General features: G+C 36.4%; 1 protein-coding gene across 1 annotated transcript in view; it reads right to left on the bottom strand.

Moving 5' to 3' along the window:
• Window positions 1-19,395, bottom strand: part of LOC136032855 (glycine dehydrogenase (decarboxylating), mitochondrial-like) — a 109,433-nt gene that overhangs the window by 54,662 nt on the left and 35,376 nt on the right. Inside the window, exons 3-5 of the mRNA XM_065713266.1 lie at window positions 18,589-18,712; window positions 4,397-4,475; window positions 2,221-2,356 (exon numbers count right to left, since the gene is read on the bottom strand). Coding sequence (XP_065569338.1) covers window positions 2,221-2,356; window positions 4,397-4,475; window positions 18,589-18,712 — 339 coding nt within the window. The remainder of the gene's footprint in view (window positions 1-2,220; window positions 2,357-4,396; window positions 4,476-18,588; window positions 18,713-19,395) is intronic.

Genomic DNA, 19,395 nt, shown 5'->3' with positions numbered 1-19,395 from the left:
TATTAGACATCATAAGTTTACTTACTGCAATTTAGAGCTTTATCAGTTTCATATATACTTAGATTAGTATTTAAAGCAGGAGCCTTACTTCCTCCTGTGCCGCCATAGGCACCCATGGAACCAAGAAAGAGCCGCCGATCATCCCTCATATGTGTTGCCGCCCAGACGTCCTCCCATTGGGGTTGGACCTCCGAATTGATAAACTTCAGGTCCCACTGTTATGTACGACGAAGTGTATTTTTTGGCTTTACTCTTATTCGGGTTCCCTCTGGTTGCCACTCAAGTACTGTTCTGGGGAGTCTATCTTCCGCCGCACGGATAACGTGCCCCAAGTAGCGCCATCTTCGATGGCGTATGACATTTGTTACCAGGGGTGATGCGTGATAGAGCGGGCTGTCTTGTTAGTTATGTGGTCCCGCCAGTTATTGTTCAGTATCCTCCAAAGAAAGTTGTTCTCAAAAGCGAGAATTCTCTTTTCATGCTGCTGGTTCAATTTCCAGCATTCACAACTATAGGGAGGACATTACTGTTGAACAGCTTCAATTTCAGTTTCAGGGAGTACTTTTTCGATCGCCAAACTGACTTTAGTCGATCAAAAGCTCCACTGGCTTGTCCAATCCTAGACTGTACTTCCTTTTCGCTGGATTCAGTTTGTTCGACTTTACTTCCGAGGTATCTGAATTCCACTGTCTGCTCTACTGAATTTTCCTCGTACTTTATGCCAAGTGGTGAGTCGCTTGTTATCATGTCACTTTTTGTCTTGTCCGAACTTAGCTTCGGTCCCAAAAGACTTGCTTTCTCTCCTATGACATTGAGAAGCTCCTGGAGCCTTTCCTCGTTTGCCTCAATCATGGTGATGTCGTCGGCGAAATCAAGATCTGCTAGTCGTTTATTATCGCATACTCGGATCCCAAATCAGGGGGGATAGGACACATCTCTGTTTGACACTAGACATGATACTGAAATACCTTGTACTTCCTTCATGGGTCCAAACGTAGCACTCCTTGCTTTCTTACAGCGCAATAATCAGGGATACCAGTTTATCTGGAATATCGTAGTGTTGGAGGATTTTCCATAGGACTCTTGGTGTATTTAGTCAAAGGTTTTTCCGAAATCTACAAAGTCAAGGCACATATTTTGCCTCCATTCGTTGCATTCCTCAATCAACATGCGCAGGACATATATAAGGTCTGAGCAGGAGCGATATGGGCCAAAGCCATGTTGTTCGTCTCTCAAGTGCTTATCTAGCTCTGTCTGGTTGCGGCGAAAAACAAGGCTAGACCAGTAAAGAAAGAGATGAATGCCTCAGCGAGTTAAATTCTGTATGGGTCGTATGTAAAATATGTGATTTTTATTGTAAAGTCATTAAATACTGAGTCAAACTACTTGCATGTTACTCTTCAGGAGCAGCCAATGGCGTAAAATCATAGAAATGTAGGAGGGGCAACGATGTGGTTTTCAAAATCTGGAGGAATAAACGACATTGGTGTTTTGTCCAATGAAAATGGACAGGTGAAAATGCCTCAAAGACCTCCTCAGTGAAAAAACCAAGGGGTTTTTTCAAAATCTGAAGGGAGCAGGAGAATGGGGGTCAATTGACACCACTGGGAATTGTTAAAAACGTGTCATTCTTTGGACCTTTCGCTGTAGATCTTACAGGTGTCCTGGCTAGTAAAAAAAAAAAAAACACCACGGTTTTCTGGTGTTTATTTTTCTCATTTCCCTACCATAAAGGATGGCAACTATTACAGGCAATATGCATTACAGTATAAGCAGAATTTTACAACCGAAAACACACATAGAGAAAGACAAGGTTTGCCCCTACCCCTTTATACAGACAAATGTTATTTCTAAAATAAGTTACACTTTCTTGGCAGCTTTATTTTACCATGTTTCTCCTTTACTGAAAATTGAAGTAGATTTTCCTCTCCCACAAAGAGTGTACACATGGGATGCGGGTCCCCTACCAAAGTCATAAATGCCTCTAAACGTATGTGCATTCTTGTTCAAATCATCAAAATAGTATCTTTCTTTCATTTCATCGCCCTGAAAACATTCTACGTGTACCCCCCACCCACCATGCAAAATATTAGAGAAAACCTGGCTCATAATATATCTACAAAAAAGGATGCATATTTACGATTCCTGATACATTTATCATAGATTATGATTTATGATTGACTTTTAGAAGAAAAATAGACAAGATCTAAACAAGCTCACCATCCTGGGTTTTCAAATATGTTTCTTGCAATTGGATGTGGTGTATAGCAATTATAATATCCCATTCCCATGTAAGTTCTCCAAATTTTGTTCTTGTTGGCTAAAATTCGGGCCCGTTCCATAAGCTCAATCTCATCTGCAAAATCAAAAGATTAAACATTCAAATCCATAGACTGACAAAAGAAATAGTTGTAGATATGACAACCGTGATGTTTATAATCACGAAAGAGTTACTTTTATGGACACAAAATAGTTGTTTTCCGACAGAACTGAACTGAACTTAAATTTAGTGTATCTTTATTCGTATTTTTAATCTTTTTAATTAAAAAAAAACTATTTTAAGACTCAAAACCTCAAAAATACAAAAAAATTCTAAATATCCTTTTCGGCCAATAACCCAAAAATCCTTAATCCCTCTTTTACAGTAATAAACTGCATATAAACAAGAAAATTAATTACTAAAATTTAATATACCTACGAAAAACGTGAAAAAGAAATCCATATCTAGGTTTAAATTCCCAGTTCTTTCGGAGTTCTAAATATTCTAGCTAGTATATAGTAATTAGGTATTATTAGAAAAAAAGAAACAAAAATTACAACTCCCATTCTCTGTTTAAAAAAAAAATATTCTAATGGTTGACTGCAACACTAACGGCTATCATAATTAAACGTGAAATGAACTATTAGGTTTGTAGTCAATATTTAATAAGATGTCGTTCAAACCCTTCTATATAGAACAATAATAATAAGCAATTTAGCGTTCAATTTAATAATATATAAATCATCTCCATTTCATATGAAAAACAATTATAATTGAAGAGAAATGGTTAACTACAAAAGAAGAGTTTAATACAGAATACTCACAATTAGATTAAATTGGGTTTATGCATAGTTATATGGTATCAAACATGTTAAGTCCATGTAAGACTAAGAAATGCAAATTTCACTTCTCTCTGCAACAACTTTTAACACTAGACGTTAAAGGCAACCAGAACTTTTTATGGCCTTCAGTTTTTACGTAATTTTTTTTTTTTTTTGAGAAATCTGCTTATTAATTTTCAAAATTAGTTAACATACTTGAAATAAGCGTGTGCAAAGCTATGACGGAATATTTTCCAAATTAAGGAGTTTTATTGTTTCCTAGAAGTATTGAGAAAACAAAATTCTTTTCATTTTCACTAGGTAAAAATTTTTTCAAGCAAGAATAAACTCTTAATCATTGAGTTCGACTGTATCTTAAATAGAATAATATGCGTCCCTAAAACTTGTTTTTTTTTTTTTTATTTTAAGAAGTTGGAAGAATTTTTTTTTCACAGAGCCGCAACTTTTCAATACTATCAAAAATGAACTGGAACCTTCGATTATTAGATTATTATTTATATTATTAGTTTATTAGATTATTATCCGACTCTTCAGACTCTGGAATTTTTTTTTTCGTATGCCTTCGGTAGGCATATTACGAAACGAAATGCCACCCCCTAGAATGTCCGGATTCTGGGTGCTATCACCACATTTTCGGACGCCTTTCCTATATTTCATCTATTTCGAAGTGGCTTTGACACATATAAGTATGTCAATAGACTTCAAAAAAAAAAAAAAAAAAAAAAAAAAAAAATCAGGAGGAATTTACGTTACTGGTTTAGATTTTAAGTAAGCAATCCTTCTTTTGAACTGAAATTCTAAAAAAAAGGTAGCCGTTCATAGAAGATACTAATGCACTAAAAAAATAATAATAATTTTATAGAAATAGTGAAAAAACCCTTGGCCTACTGCGGTGTCGGCGCATATCCCGTAGGTTTCCATTAAAATTGTGACAAGGATTGTACTTAACCTTGGTAATTCTGCCTATATTGATTCGAATATATTTACATCGAGGCTGTATATTTTTATACAAAGTATTATATTTTAGTAATAGCCAAGTAATATAGTTGGTTAAGTTCATCTGTTCTCATAGAGTGGCGTCGTTATCTAGAGTTAGATCTTCTAGGGCTTAAGATCCGAGCACAGCCTGAGAAAAACGATGACCAACTACGAAGGCCAAAAAATCCAAGTGGGCAGATGGTAACGACACAAAGCCGGCAAAGCTGTATTTATGCAAGCTATAGAACCACGAAACAGCTGTTTTTGGCTAGTTGTATAATTTATTTAAGTTATCTAGCTCTATTGGCCAACCTACCTATTGGCTCGTCCAGGGAGAGGGCTCTTCTTAGCTGAATCTTTCTAGGCACAGCTTCTTGTGTCAGCTCATCCAGGGTCTAAACATAAGAATCATGAAAGAAATTTCAGGCACAAACGCAAGGGGTTGAGAGGACTTTAGGATCGTACCTCCCTTCGAAATAACGGTATTTGTACAAATGATCCTATGATTTCCTGTAACCGATTGGCATATATTTGGGCTTTCCTTAAAGTGGACCCACCAACAAGTTCTTGCGTACATCCTCGATAGATTCTCACTAGCTATATCATGCTGCCATAATAAGCGAAAAAGATTTCGAAATCACGGTATTTGCACTATTGATCCTATGATTTCTTATAACCGATTGGCATACAAATAAAGAAGAGAGAATAATGAGGACTTTTTTTCCCAAGACAGTGAATGAACAAAACCTATTTGAATATTTCGGCATTATATCTAAGGGCCGTCTTCAGCAAAGAAAATAATAAACAGTAACACACAATAAAAATTTCTTGCTTTTTATATAAATATTTATATAAAATTTGAATTTTATATAAATTTATATCTACATATATTATATAATAAATATTCAAATATTTATATAAATTTATATTTATATAAAAATAATCTTTTATATAAATTGTTTTATAATAAAAAATAATAAAAAATAAAAAAATAAAAAATGAATTTTTAACCAAGAAATTTTTATTTAATTTGTGTTGTTGTTTATTATTTTCTTTGCTGAAGACGGCCCTTAGATATTGGGCCGAAATATCCAAATAGGTTTTGTTCGTTCACTGTCTTGAAAAAAAAGTCCTCATTATTCTCTCTTCTATATTTGTATTATGGAAAGGCAGTGTGGTCTTCGTCACTATTTACCGATTGGTATATATTTGGGCTTTTCTCGAAGTGGACCCCCCCCCCAATAAATTTTTGCGTACATCCCGGAGAAATTGTCACTAGCTACATCATACTGCCACAATAAGCGCAAAAGATGTATCTTATTTTTTGTGCGTTATTAATTCGCATCCATGACAATGCTTCTCAGAAAAAAAAAATACAAATTTCCTACTTTTGTATAGAGATTGTATTATTAATTCAATGGTTCTATATATGATGAATAGCTTTGATAATGTGATTTTCATCAGAACCCCACCAATTTTTCTCCTCCTTTTCTTAAGTTATACAAATGACGATGACTCACTTGATACATGCTAGAGTAACATAATAAAATTAATGATCTGATCAAATTACAGATTTTTTTCATATTACTACTACTACTACTACTAATAACTCACTACAGCACCAAGCCGCCTGAGGCCAACACAGCTACGCACGCTCCTCCTCAAACCTAATCTATTTAAAGCCTCCCTCTTTACACTCTCCCATGAAGTTCCCATTTCCTTTAAATCTTTATTTATGACATCCTCCCAACCCAGACAAGGACAACCTGCTTTCCGTGTAGCCCCATACGGTTGGCGACTCCTATATTAATTTTAAGCTTGTTTTTTCTAAGGTATCGATTACTATTAATAAGGGCCACTCTCTATTTACCCCTCATTAACGGTTTGAAATAGTTATTTTCAATTTTTTTAATCTTACAACTGATAGAGCGAATCAAATTTACTCCTGAGTAGAGGAATTTAAAATTTTTAGAATTTAAACGAACAAACACCGTTTACTGATGAAGTAATAAAATTGACTGTACATAATAAACACGATGTCAATTCCAAATTAGGTTGAGCTATATACTTTCAACTATTTTTTACATAGAAATAAGGACACATACAAGAAAGTTATTTGGACGGTATTTACTGAAAACTCATTGAACTAAACTGTAGCTTCTATTTCTAAAACTGCACATTTACCAATAAAATAAAATAAATCTTATTCTAATAAATATGATGTTAATTTCTGACAAGATATGCTCTCACAAGAGTCATTCATAAGCTATATAGGCTATTTATAATATCTTTAGGTCAAACCACAGACAAACAGGAAGTTTAGTCGCAAAAATGTTAGACATTAAGAAATTCGTTTTTTTACAGGATTTAAAGTTCACATGAAAGAACCATTTAGGATTTGCAGTCTTCATTGGCGCAAAATTTAGAATAGCAATAAGAGATAATTACAACTGCTATTTGGCTTCCCTTTCTAATGCATTCTCAAGGAATAACGTAATTGACTTACAAAGATACGAAACAGAAATATAACAACGAGATTAAAGCACACGTTTTTAACACGGAAGCATACAAGAGCAATTCCATTCTTATTTCTTTAATTTAAATATTTTGTAAATATAAATAAGTGAACCACACATACAAGAGAATCGATTTGATGCGAACAATGGTGCTTGTCGGTTATTGGAAACATATTCAAGAATTACGCTTAGGTTACATCTTAGAAAACCGGTTTCATAGCTACAAAAACAAGTGATGCATTATAAAATGTATATACATAACGCATTGGACTTGCATAATTTGGGCTATATTTTTGCACACTAGGGGTGAGAATGGGGGTTAGGTTTCCATAATTTTGTTCCTTAGGTATTATTTTATCATCATGTTTTGTTAATTTTCGTTAGGACTAACCTAACTTCACTTTTTGGATGTTTCCAATAACCGACAATTACCCGAGCAATAAGCATTAATAACCAAGTCAAAGAGTATGGGTAACTTACCGATCGAAGGAACTGGCGCTAGAACCTGACCTCAGTTTCCTTATAAAATCATAAACATGTAGCTTAGATTTTTTTTCCGATACTAGCCAGTGTTAGCACTTATAAATTACTAACATTATTTGAGTTAACTGTGGAAAATTGTTACTTTTTTTCTAAACCTAGTAAACAAATATTTTTTGTATTTACTCTGGCTCTTTTGTGCACAGATGAGTATATCCGAAATAAAAGCTATTGAAAAAAAAAGTTATGTTCAAGTTGGTTTTAGAATCCAACTTGTGTAGAGGATTTAATAGGATTTTCAGAATATTGTATACGATATAAGTATGAGCAGAGACGTATCCAGGATTTTTTTTTTCGGGGAATGTTTAAGACATGATTTTTTTTCAAGGGGGGTACACAAAAATTTGTTTGTATTCATTTTTGTTACATTTTTACGACTCAGACAAACGTTTTTTAGCGGGGGGGGGGGGGTCAAACCCCTCCCCATGGATACGGGCTTGCACACGAGCATGAACTTTGTAGAATATAATCCATAATTTAATGCCATTGCTCGAAAACTATAGGCTATGTCAGGACTGTTTCGAAGAAACTAAACCAAGTTCTAATTTAAAACTTAGATTGGCGTAGAATTCAGCAACGGGAATATCATTTTTTTTTAAATCTAACACTAAAAGCTGAGAAATTAATCTGAAAGTAATGTCTGCATTAAACAGTAGTAACGACAAAGAGAGTGATATTACAAAAAAAAAAGGAAAAAAATCTACTTGTTTATCCAACCCAAATTCAATGGTAGGCTACTCAAAAGTGATTAAGTCTACACAAGTGCGCAGCCCCTTGAACAAACTTATTTTTTTGTCAATTTCTTTTCCTAAAATCTATCTAAGCGCAAAATCATGCAGTTTCATTGAACTGCCTATTACAAGTCAGTCTTTAAAGGTAAAATATTCCGTCACAAGGGGTTGCCGACTTTCACAAATCACGTACACAAGGTGGCATGTCCCAAGCGTGGTGAAAGTGTACCAAGCTCGATGAAACTATTTGGCACAAATGGCACTCTGAGATACGCTCCGGGTGGTGGAAAGTAGGCAGCCCCTCGTGCACCCCAGAACATTGAAAATAAGATGACAAACTACCATTCACCTATTTGACGAAAAAGAACACTCTCTGTCATCTAACGCTCATATGACACCTTATTTCCGGTAACGTTCCGTTTCAATAGACAAACATTCCCTATTTCATGTAAAAATATGTAAATATTTAGTAGTTGGTTAATTTAAGTTCCCTCAGTAAATATTTAAGATGTTTCGGAATTACGTAGATTTTGATTAAATTTACCGTGTGCTGAATTATACATGAGAAAACTGCAAAATTTATTTTCTAGATGAAAGAAAAATACAAAACCAGACAGAATAATATTTGTAGAAATTTTCCAACCGCGAAACGATAAACGGCTAATATATTTAATATCTAATGAAGATATGTGGTCTTTCATAAAATTTAATTAATTAACAGGTAATGAGTAATAATGAAAAAAAGAAAGGCTACGAGCTCCCAACATTCGTTAATATACCATACCCTTTTGTGGATTGCCTCAAAACTCGTCCTTGTTCCTCCCATCCTACCAGCGGAACAACCAAGAAAGATTGTCCACTTGTCAATCGAAGGCGTAAGCGACTTTGCACCAACTTTGCTCTCTTTACCTCTAAAGGTGTTTTCACACTACGCCGTAGAACCGTCCGCACTAGCATAATTTAAGACTCTAGGTTACGTTATATAATGTAACGGAGTAACTTTATTCCATATCATAGGTAGTGCCGCATAGACTCGAAATCTACTTAGACGTTATGTCTACTTGGATGCTACATTATGGAAAAGCCAGAATAGTAGCAATAAAATGGAATTTCTAAGTGAATAATCAATAAATTTTGAAAATAAATTAGTTAACTTTCCTAAAAAGTCTTTCACGCTTGATCAGAGATTAGATATCCATCTCCCTTCCACATTTTTAATCGTGAGCTTGCGATGATTGTGATAATTTAAGACGATGAATATGATGATTTTACGAATATTTACATTAGCCTAGTGTGAAAACTTATGCTTATCGTAACATCAATGTAAAAAAATCAACCCCTTAGCATATTAAATTACATACGCAGGGTAAAAGCTGCTTAAGCCTACCCCTACTAGTTCAACAAAATGGCATAGTTATGTCTTCATTGGCCGTCCAAGATAAAAACATTTTCCCTGCGAAAATCTGGTTTTAAGTAGATAAACCATAGACCTATATAGATTCTTATATATATTCGTACAGATTGGTCACGTCTCCAAGACCATTCGGTGTTTCCTTTTTATTTGGTTTTCTTCAGAACAAAACATTTTATATCTCTTCTGTGAAATTTAGAAATTATAAACCGCAATTGCTGACAGTTATTTTTGTGTGTGTTTTTTTTTTTTTTTTTTGCTCCAGAAAATGTGTTTTGATTTTGAACTACCGCTGTGGTCCTCCCCTATACGCAAGAGGCGACATAGTGAGTATCCTTCTGGGTAGACAGCTAAACTAAGGTTTAATTTGCTGCAAGTCATACAACGCAAAATTTCAAACAAAAGCAAAAGTTAAAAAATAAAATTATATCGGTCCCAAAATAAACTTTTTTTAAATTCACAAAATTTAATTTATTTTAAATGTTTCTACCCATAAATCAAAAACATTTCCAGTGGATAGAACTTTTATTCTCCGAGTAGCACTTGAGCTCCTAATTTAAGCCTCACCTTTTAGAGCTCCTGAGGATATTTAATACAGATATTTCCATCCCAGGCGACTGAAAATATTTTGGCATTGACATTTTGGCATTCTTTAGAATGTCAAATGAAAGCCCAAACTAAGCTCCAAGAAATAAGAAAAAACAGAGAATCTATTTAAAGCCTTTTTTTCTTCTAATTCTCCATCCTCTCGTTTATCTTGGTCAAATTCCTTGGCCTCCGTAGTTTCCTTCGCGAGTAATTGATAAACGAGAAAGTTCTTAGACGTTGCATAATATTTTGGAATGATTCCTGATCAACGCAGTTAACATTTTAAGCCCGATGCTTATAGTTTTCCCACCAGAAATGCCGTTTAGTAGAAGCCCAAGGGGCAATTGTCCTCCCTCATCTGCTTGGGTTCATAAGTGTATCTCAAGAGTTGGACTCCCCCCCCCCAAAAAAAAGGTTAAACATAGGTACTGTATCAGAATTTGCCACGATCTCTTTGGAATTTTTTTGCCCTCTCCAAAATGAGCTGAAATAGCGTCAGTTTGGACAGCGCACGTTTAGAGATGGACAGGTTGGAAATATACGGCTTTTGCATGGCTATTAAATTTAAATCCTATTAATATGAAATACGAATATGAAAATTAAATTCTATTAATCAACAACCGTAAAATAGAAAAAAAGTGGCATACACCGTGGCTCTTTCTAGGAAACTTTTTAGTTAAAACTATCGAAAGTTAAAACTGTTGGTTTCCAGTGGAAACTCTACCGACGAATAAAAATGAGTGGCAAAATCAACAGTTCTTGGCTTAATGATCTGGAATCTAAATATTGTCTTGCGATGAAGAAAAAAATATACAAATTATTACGAGTATTACCCTTCCACACGGAGAAACGTTAACCGGTCTTTAATCAAGGAAAATCATATTAAATATAGGTATCTACGTAATTGCTATTTAATATCTTGAGTTTTTTTTTCAAGCCTTTAGATTTTCGGAGGTGAATCTTAGGACATTCTTGAATTGTCAGGGACAGTCCTATAGTATTTAAGCTGTAATGGTGGAATGTTTGGAATCTGATTGACATGTATGGTAGAACGTAATATCAATTTCTAGAATAATAGCTGCATGAATGTAAAAAAAGGCCAGACCGATTTTTTTGTGCCTGGATGAAAAACAAATTAACAAAATATTTTCCAAGCCTGACTGTTTTTTTTTTTTTTTTGGGGGGGGGGCCTTTTTCCAATGAATCCAAACTTTTCATAAATGATCATGTGTTTTCTTTATTTCTTTGCCTCCGTTACTATTTGCTCTGAATTTCAGGTGATTATGTAGTTGGGGTTACAATTAACATCATTTTAGAGGAAATATGACTGATATAAAATAAATGTCAACTTTGTTATTTTTTGTGGGGGAAGGAGGTAGATAGCTTATATCTTTAATGTAAATTCTCAGTATTCACACTCTAAATTTAGCAAGTCAATTATTTTGTAATCCAAACATTTTTTTAGTAATATAAAAGTTGCATGAACAGAAAAATCAAATTGAGAGTTAAAAGAAGTCAGTATCGGCAGAATAAAACCTAGAGTTATGTTAATTATGCAATTAAAAGCAGAATGTCTCAAGGCGCATTTTTTTAAAAAATACAATAGACACTAACTCCATCAACAAAATCAAATACCGTTCAAGTTTAAACGTTATGGTACAACTTGAATTCAATCATAGCTATACCGTATCCAGAGACTAACAATAATGGCAGAGTAAAAATTGTCGCCCATTTTTATCAAAACTTCGGATCCATTTTTATCAGACCTTTAAGCGACGACCTAAATAGCGCAGGACCATGCTCGAGATAACGCCCAAGCGTCACAATCCGTTTGTCTACGTCTTCTAATTCCAGGAGCGGTTCTTCACCGAATATAATGGAGAAGACGGCCTTCGTCGAATCGTGCCATGCGTCCCGAATAGTGCCATCGGCTGCTTCAAATTTTATCAATCACAAGTAACTATTTCGTTTTTATGGCATTAGGTATACACCAAGTGACATATGGCGATCGCAATTTCTGTCCGTCTGTCTGTCTGTCGGCCCCAGTTTTGCTAGTTCAGGCACTTCCAGATAAGCCAGGACAATGAAAGTTGGCAGGCGTATCAAGGACCAGATCACATTAAATTAGAAATAATTACTTCCCCGGTTCGATCATCTGGGGGGGGGGGGGGGTTGAGAGACGGTTAATTCGGAAAAATTAGAAAAAATGAGGTATTTTTAACTTACGAACAGTTGTTCGGATCTTAGTGAAATTTGATGTTTGGAAGGATCTCGTGTCTCTGAGCTCTTATTTTGAATCTCGACCGGATCTGGTGACAATGGGGGAAGTTGGAGGGTGAAACCGGAAATCTTGTTAAACGCTTAGAGTGGAGAGATCAGGATGAATCTTGGTGGGAAGAATGAGCACAAGTCCTAGATAAGTGATTGACATAACCGGACCGGATCCGCTCTCTTTGAGGGAGTTGGGGGGAGGGATTCCCAATGCTTTGGCGCGTCCGGTGCTTTTGATCGTGCTAGGACGATCAAAATTGGTAGGCGTGTCAAGGACCTGCATAAATTGTTTTGACAGCTGTTGTTTCCCCGATTCAACCATCTGGGAGGGGGGCTGGAGGGATGGAAAATAGTGAAAATTTAGGTATGTTTATCTTACGAATGGGTGATCGAATTTTAATAAACTAGATATATAGAAAGATCTCATGTATCAGATGCTTCGTTTCAATTCGGACTGGATCGGGGGACATAGGGGGGTGGACGGGGAAAACCGAAATCTTAGAAACCGGAAATCTTGAAAAACGCTTAGAGTAAAGAAGAGGGATGAAACTTGATGAGAAGAATAAGCACAAGTTCTAGATCCGTGATTGACATGACCGGACCGGGTCCGCTCTCTTTGGGGGGGGGGGTCCAGTGCTTTGCCGAATTCGGTGTTTCTGGGCGTTCTAGGACGATGAAAATTGGTAGGCGTGTCAGGGACCTGCATAAATTGACTTGATAACAGTCTTTTCCCCGATTTGACCATATGAGGGGCTGAAGGGAGAGGAAAAATGAAAAAATGAGGTATTTTTAACATACGAATGGGTGATTGGATATTAATAAAATTAATATCTAGAAGGACCTCGTGTCTCAGAGCTCTTTTTTAAATCCTGACTGTATCTGGTGATATTGGTTGGAGTTGGAGGGGGAAACGGGAAATCTTGGAAAACGGTTAGAGTGGAGAGATCGGGATGAAACTTGGTGGGAAGAATAAGCACAAGTCCTAGGTACGTGATTGACATAACCAGACCAAATCCGTTCCCTTTGGGGAAGTTGGGGGGGGGGATTCGGAAAATTAGAAAAATTGAGGTATTTTTAACTTATGAATGGGTGATCGGATTATAATGAAATGTGATATTTAGAAGGACCTCATGTCTCAGACCAGACCAGATTCAATTAGAAATAGTCGCTTCCCCGGTTCGACCATCTGGGGGGGGGGGGGGGTTTGAGAGACAGTTAATTCGGAAAATTAGAAAAGATGAGGTATTTTTAACTTAAGAACGGTTGTTCGGATCTTAGTAAAATTTGATATTTAGAAGGATCTCGTGTCTCAGAGCTGTTATTTTAAACCCCGACCTGATCTGGTGACATCAAGGGGAGTTGGAGGGGGAAACCGGAAATCTTGGAAAACGCTTAGAGTGGAGAGATCGGGATGAAACTTGGTGGGAAGAAAATGCACATGTCCTAGATACGTGACTGACATAACCGAACCAGATCAAATCTCTTTGGGGGAGTTCAGGGGGGGTCTATTGCTTTGGCGAGTTCGGTGCTTCTGGGCGTGCTAGGACGATGAAAATTGGTAGACGTGTCAGGGACATGCACAAATTGAATTAATAACAGTCGTTTCCCCGATTCGGCCATCTGAGGGGCTGAAGGGAAAGGAAAAATTAGACAAACTGAGGTATTTTTAATTTACGAATGGGTGATCGGAAACTTGATATATAAAGAGATCTCATGTCTCAGATGCTCCATTTTCAATTCTCACCAGATCCGGTGACACTGGAGGGAGTTGGAGGGGAAAGCGGAAATCTTGGGAACCGGAAATCTTGGAAAACGCTTAGAGTGGAGACATCAGGGTGGAACTTGATGGAAAGAATAAGCACTAGTTCTGGATACGTGATTGACATAACCGGACCGGATCCATTCTCTTTGGGGTAGTTGGGGGGGGGGAGATTCCCAGTGGTTTGGCGAGTTCAGTGATTCTGGACGAACAGCAAAATCGACAACTCTAGTACCGAGTGTAATTTTAGGCTCTGATTTCGTCACAAGTGCCATATGAACCCTTGGCTCTTGTTTCTCGGATAAAGGTGTTGGTGATCTTATCTGAACAGTGAACATCAAGGGTGCGTATGAGACAACTAGTTTCAATATCCTTCTGAATAAAGAAAAAAAAATCATGGCTGCAGCAGTGGCTGCAACCTAGTAAAGAGCGAACCACGGCCAATAGTAACTAAAAGTTGAAAAACGTGTTTTGAATAAAAACTGCCCGGTGAGAAAAAAAAATTACCATCTGATACTGACTCAGGAATGGTAACTTTTATTTCGGTTAAGCTTAATAGGAAAAGTTTATTGCGAAAACGAATTTATCGTTATTTCGAAAAAGAGCCTGAAAATCCTGGAAAATAGAGTCAGATAGAAATAAAAGTGCAAAATTGGAATCAGCAGGGTTGAAAACATTGTACAGGATAATTACAATCCTCTACCTTGAACAACAAGGAAAACCACTTTTTTTGCATGGGCAGCATTGATGTATCTCCAGTTGGTCTTCTTTTTTTCTACAGGGGCTATCGGGTTACCAGAACTCCATAGATGAGATGTTTAACGGCTCGATCGAACGGAAATTGAGATTGCTACTGCTCTTTTTAAGTGACCAGAAAGATTGAAGGGCAGATTAAAAGATTGCAGGGCAGAAAATTTTTACATGAGGGGTTTCCTGGCATTATTTGAAAATCTGTCACAAGATTAAGGAGCGAAATCAAAAATCAAAATGAGTAGAAATTATTTTGCATATGTGCGGAGGGGCCCCCCCTTTACCCCAGAAAAAATATTATGGCAGTGTGGATTCTACATTAAATTTAATTTAAAATTGGGCATTTTTTTTTCTGTGGAAAGTAGAAAATGAAATTGAAACTTCAGACGAAACAAAAATTATGGTTTCTCAGTTTATCTAGCATATATCGATAAAACTAGTGCAAAATAAACCAACTAATCCAAGAATAAACAAGAGCTAAGAGCCCATATGGCACTTGTGACGAGGTTGGAAGAGCCAAGAGCTCACATGGTATGAGCTCTGGCGAAATTCTAAGAATCAATGCATTGCTTTAAAAAGGGTGATCAGAGGGTTAATGCCAGTCGGGATTTAAAGTAAGAGCTCTGAGTCACGAGCTTCTTCTAAATATCAAACTTCATTAAGATCCGATCACCCACTCGTAAGTTAAAAATACCTCAATCTTTCTAATTTTTCCTCTCCCTTCAGTCCCCCAGATGGTTGGATCGGGGAAAACGATTTTATCAAGTCAATTTGTGCAGCTCCCTGACACACCTACCAATTTTCATCGTCCTACCACGTCCAGAAGCACCAAACTCGCCAAAGCACTGAACCCCACCACCTAACTCCACCAAAGAGAGTGGATCCAGTCCGGTTACGTCAATCACGTATCTACGACATTTATAAGCGTTTTCCAAGATTTCCGGTTTCCCCCTCCAACTCCCGCCAATGTCAAAAGATCTGGTCGAGATTTGAAATAAGAGCTCTCAGACATGAGTTCCTTCTAAATGTCAAATTTCATTAAGATCCGGTCGTCCGTTCTTATGTTAAAAATACCCCAATTTTTTTGATTTTTCCAAATTAACAACCCCCATCTCCCACAAAGAGAACGAATCCGCACCAATTATGTCAATCTCGTATCTATAACTTGTGCTTATTCTTCCCATCAAGTTTCATCCCGATCTCTCCACTCTAAGGGTTTCTAAGATTTCCGGTTTCCAAGATTTCTGTTTCCCCCATCCAACCCTCTATGTCCCCGGCTCCGATTCGAGTTGAAAATGGAGCATCTGAGACATAATATTCTTCTATATATCAAATTTGATTAAGATCCGATCACCCATTCGTAAGATACCTCGATTTGCGCGTTTTCCAAGAATTCCGGTTTCCCCCTTCAATTCCCTTTAATGTTACCAGATCTCGTCGAGATTTAAAATGTGAGTTCTAAAGCACAAGATCCTTCTAGATATCAAATTTCATTAAAATCTGATCACCCGTTCGTAGGTTACAAATACCTATTTTTTCTATTTTTTCCGAATTACTCCCCTCCCAACTCCACCAAAGAGAGTGGATCCGGTCTGATTATGTAAGTCACCTATCTTTGACTTGTGCTTATTCTTTCCACCAAGTTTCATCCTGATCTCTCCGCTTTGAGCGTTTTCCAAGATTTCCGGTCTCCCCCCCCTAATGACACTGGATCCGGTCAAGATTTAAAATAAGAGATCAAGTTTTGAGGTCCTTCTAAATATGAAATTTCATTAAGATACGATCACTCTTTCGTAAGTCAAAAATACCTCTTTTTTTAATTTTTTTAAAATTAACCCCCCCCCCCCAACTCCCCCAAAGAGATCAGATCTGTTCCAGTTATGTCTATCCCGTATCTAGGACTTGTGTTTGTTTTTCCCACCAAGTTTTATCCCGATCCCTCCACTCTAAGCGTTTTCCAAGATTTTAGGTCCCCCAATTCCCTCCCAAAGTCACCGGATCCGGTCAGGATTCAAAATAAGAGCTCTGAAACACGATATCCTTCCAAAAATCAAATTTCATTATGATCCTATCACTCCTTCGTAAGTTAAAAATACCTCATTTTTTCTAATTTTTCAGAATCAATCCCCCCCCAACTCCCCCAAAGAAAGTGGATCCTTTCCGGTTATATCAATCACATATCTAGAGCTTGTGCTTATTTTTCCCACCAAGTTTCATCCCGATCCCTCAACTCTAAGCGTTTTCCGAGATTTTAAGTCCCCCCTCAATTCCCCCCAATATCACCGGATCCAGTCGGGATTTAAAATAAGAGTTCTGAGACACGATATTCTTCCAAACTTCAAATTTCATTAAGATCCGATCACTCCTTCGTAAGTTAAAAATACCTCATTTTTTCTAATTTTCAGAATTAACCTACCCCCACCCCCAACTCCCCCAAACAGAGCAGATCCGTTCCGGTTAGGTCAATCACGTATCTAGGACTTATGCTTATTTTTCCCACCAAGTTTTATCTCGATCTCTCCATTCTAAGCGTTTTCCAAGTTTTTAGGTCCCCCCCCACCAAATCCCCCCAATGTTACCGGAACTGGTCGGGATTTAAAATAAGAGATCTGAGACACGATATTCTTCAAAAGATCAAATTTCACTAGGATCCCATCACCCGTTCGTAAGTTAAAATACTTCATTTTTTCTATTTTTTCGAATATCAATTGCCATAATACCAAGTGCCATAAAAACAAACCATTGATTTATGAGTGAAAAGTCAGTACGTGGCCTGACAACAACAAACTAATCTATAACGCGTTTCATAGTCTAACACCAGCTCTGATATCAGTAGCTTTCAATATACAATTAAAACTATCCAAAAACTTAAGCATAAAAATAAATATTATTTCAATAACCGTGAAGTCATTGAACAACATACAAAAAAAAATGGATTGATTTATCAGGTAGCATCTTGGTCTCACCAGCTATAATACCAATAGTGAGTAATATACAATTTTAAATCTTAAAAACACGCTTTAGCATTACTCAAAATAAAGAACAAATAAACCATAATATGAACTCCGGTAATCCAGCTATTTCTCTCTAAACAACGGAGAATTTCAAATTATGATTCAAATTCTAAAGCTAGTCTCCAGTCATAATACTATCAAGATGGCTTCACTTCGGACTTGTCTTCAAACTAATCATGAAATGTCCTTTTGAGAAGCTAATCGAGAACCAATCATTGGACAGAACTCATTACGCAGAATTGATACCAAATTAAGCCAAATTAAATTTACGCAACAATTCTAAAATGCTTTATCTTTTTTTTTGAAAAAGTGTCCTTAATCGGTTTGCTTTTCCGGTACCAAAATTGTTTTGTGTTTTCAGTAAAGTGCTAATTTTCTTGTAATCATACAAACATAGTGAAATATTATCAGTTGGTGTGTATGCACTAATTTTATCGACATATATCAGATAAACTTTGAGACAATAATTTTTGTTCGTTTGAAGCTCCAACTTAGCTCTTTACTTCTTTCAGAAAATTTTGTTTTTTAATTAATCTTAAACAAGACTGTAATCCTACGAAGTTAGATAAAATTAAATTATGCTAAGTCTTTTCTTTTTCAATCTGCAGCATCCGGGAATGTACCAATATCGCTGCAGGCTATCTTCAAATAAGGAGAGAGAAAATACACACACGGAATGTACAAGTATATGAAGCATATGCACTAACATTTGTTTTTAAAGTACTTTCGAATTATAAAAATGATCAAACTCAATGTCATCCCCAAAAATAGAAAGAAAGTAACTACAGTATTTGTAAGGAACCAAATAACATTTGTCTCCAATTAGGAAATAAGAAATGCCTCGTCCTTTTTTGAAACTTTCTGTCCTTGGAAATAACCCAATATCGTTGCAGAGGATCTTCAAATAGAGGGAGAAAAATGCACGCACCGAATATCCAAGGATGTCAAGCATATGGTCAACTTCTTCATTTCTTGGTCCAATGTGTCTGGTCTCAAATATTTGGGTTTTTGGTAGCAAAGCTTCAAAGGCAGATGCGCTCAGATGACCAAACCTGAAAAAAAGGATAAAACGATGTTCTTATTTGGACTTGAGTGTTCTGTTAATTAAAAAAAAAACAAGTTTTTTAACTGAAAGTAAGGAGCAACATTAAAACTTAAAACGGGGCTGTTCCCTCCTCAACGTCCCGCTCTTTACGCTAAAGTTTGACTCTTTCTCTCAATTCTACTTTATAGAACAGTGAATAACTTTAGCGTAAAGAGCGGGACGTTGAGGAGGGAGCAGCCCCTTTCATACGCGGAGTAATTTCTGTTCGTTTTAAGTTTTAAAATCGCTCCTTACTTTCAGTTAAAAAACTTGTTTCTTTTATTTAATTCCTGAGCGTTTTTGAATTAATGCATGTTTGATTTTGGCTCTCCGCAAATGAATAATTAAAACGAACTTTGCGCATTAATTTTTTTTTTGCTAAATTGCTTTCTCTTATTTTTGATCAGACGATTTGGAGAAAAGGGTGGGGGAGGAGGCCTAGTCGTCCTCCAATTTTTCGGTTAGTTAAAAAGGCAACTAGAATTCTTAATTTTTAACGAACGTTTTTATTAGTAAAAAATATACGTAACTTACAAATTAACTTACGCAACGAACTTCTATATTCGTATATTTTTATTATGTATATGAGGGGGTTTGCCCCCTCGTTAGTACCTCGCTCCAATTTTTTGGTCACTTAAAAAGGGCACTAGA

This window comes from Artemia franciscana, chromosome 11 (genome assembly GCF_032884065.1).
Source record: "Artemia franciscana chromosome 11, ASM3288406v1, whole genome shotgun sequence".
Classification (NCBI taxonomy): Eukaryota; Metazoa; Arthropoda; class Branchiopoda; order Anostraca; family Artemiidae; genus Artemia; species Artemia franciscana.
This window is presented reverse-complemented; position numbering and strand designations above follow the sequence as displayed.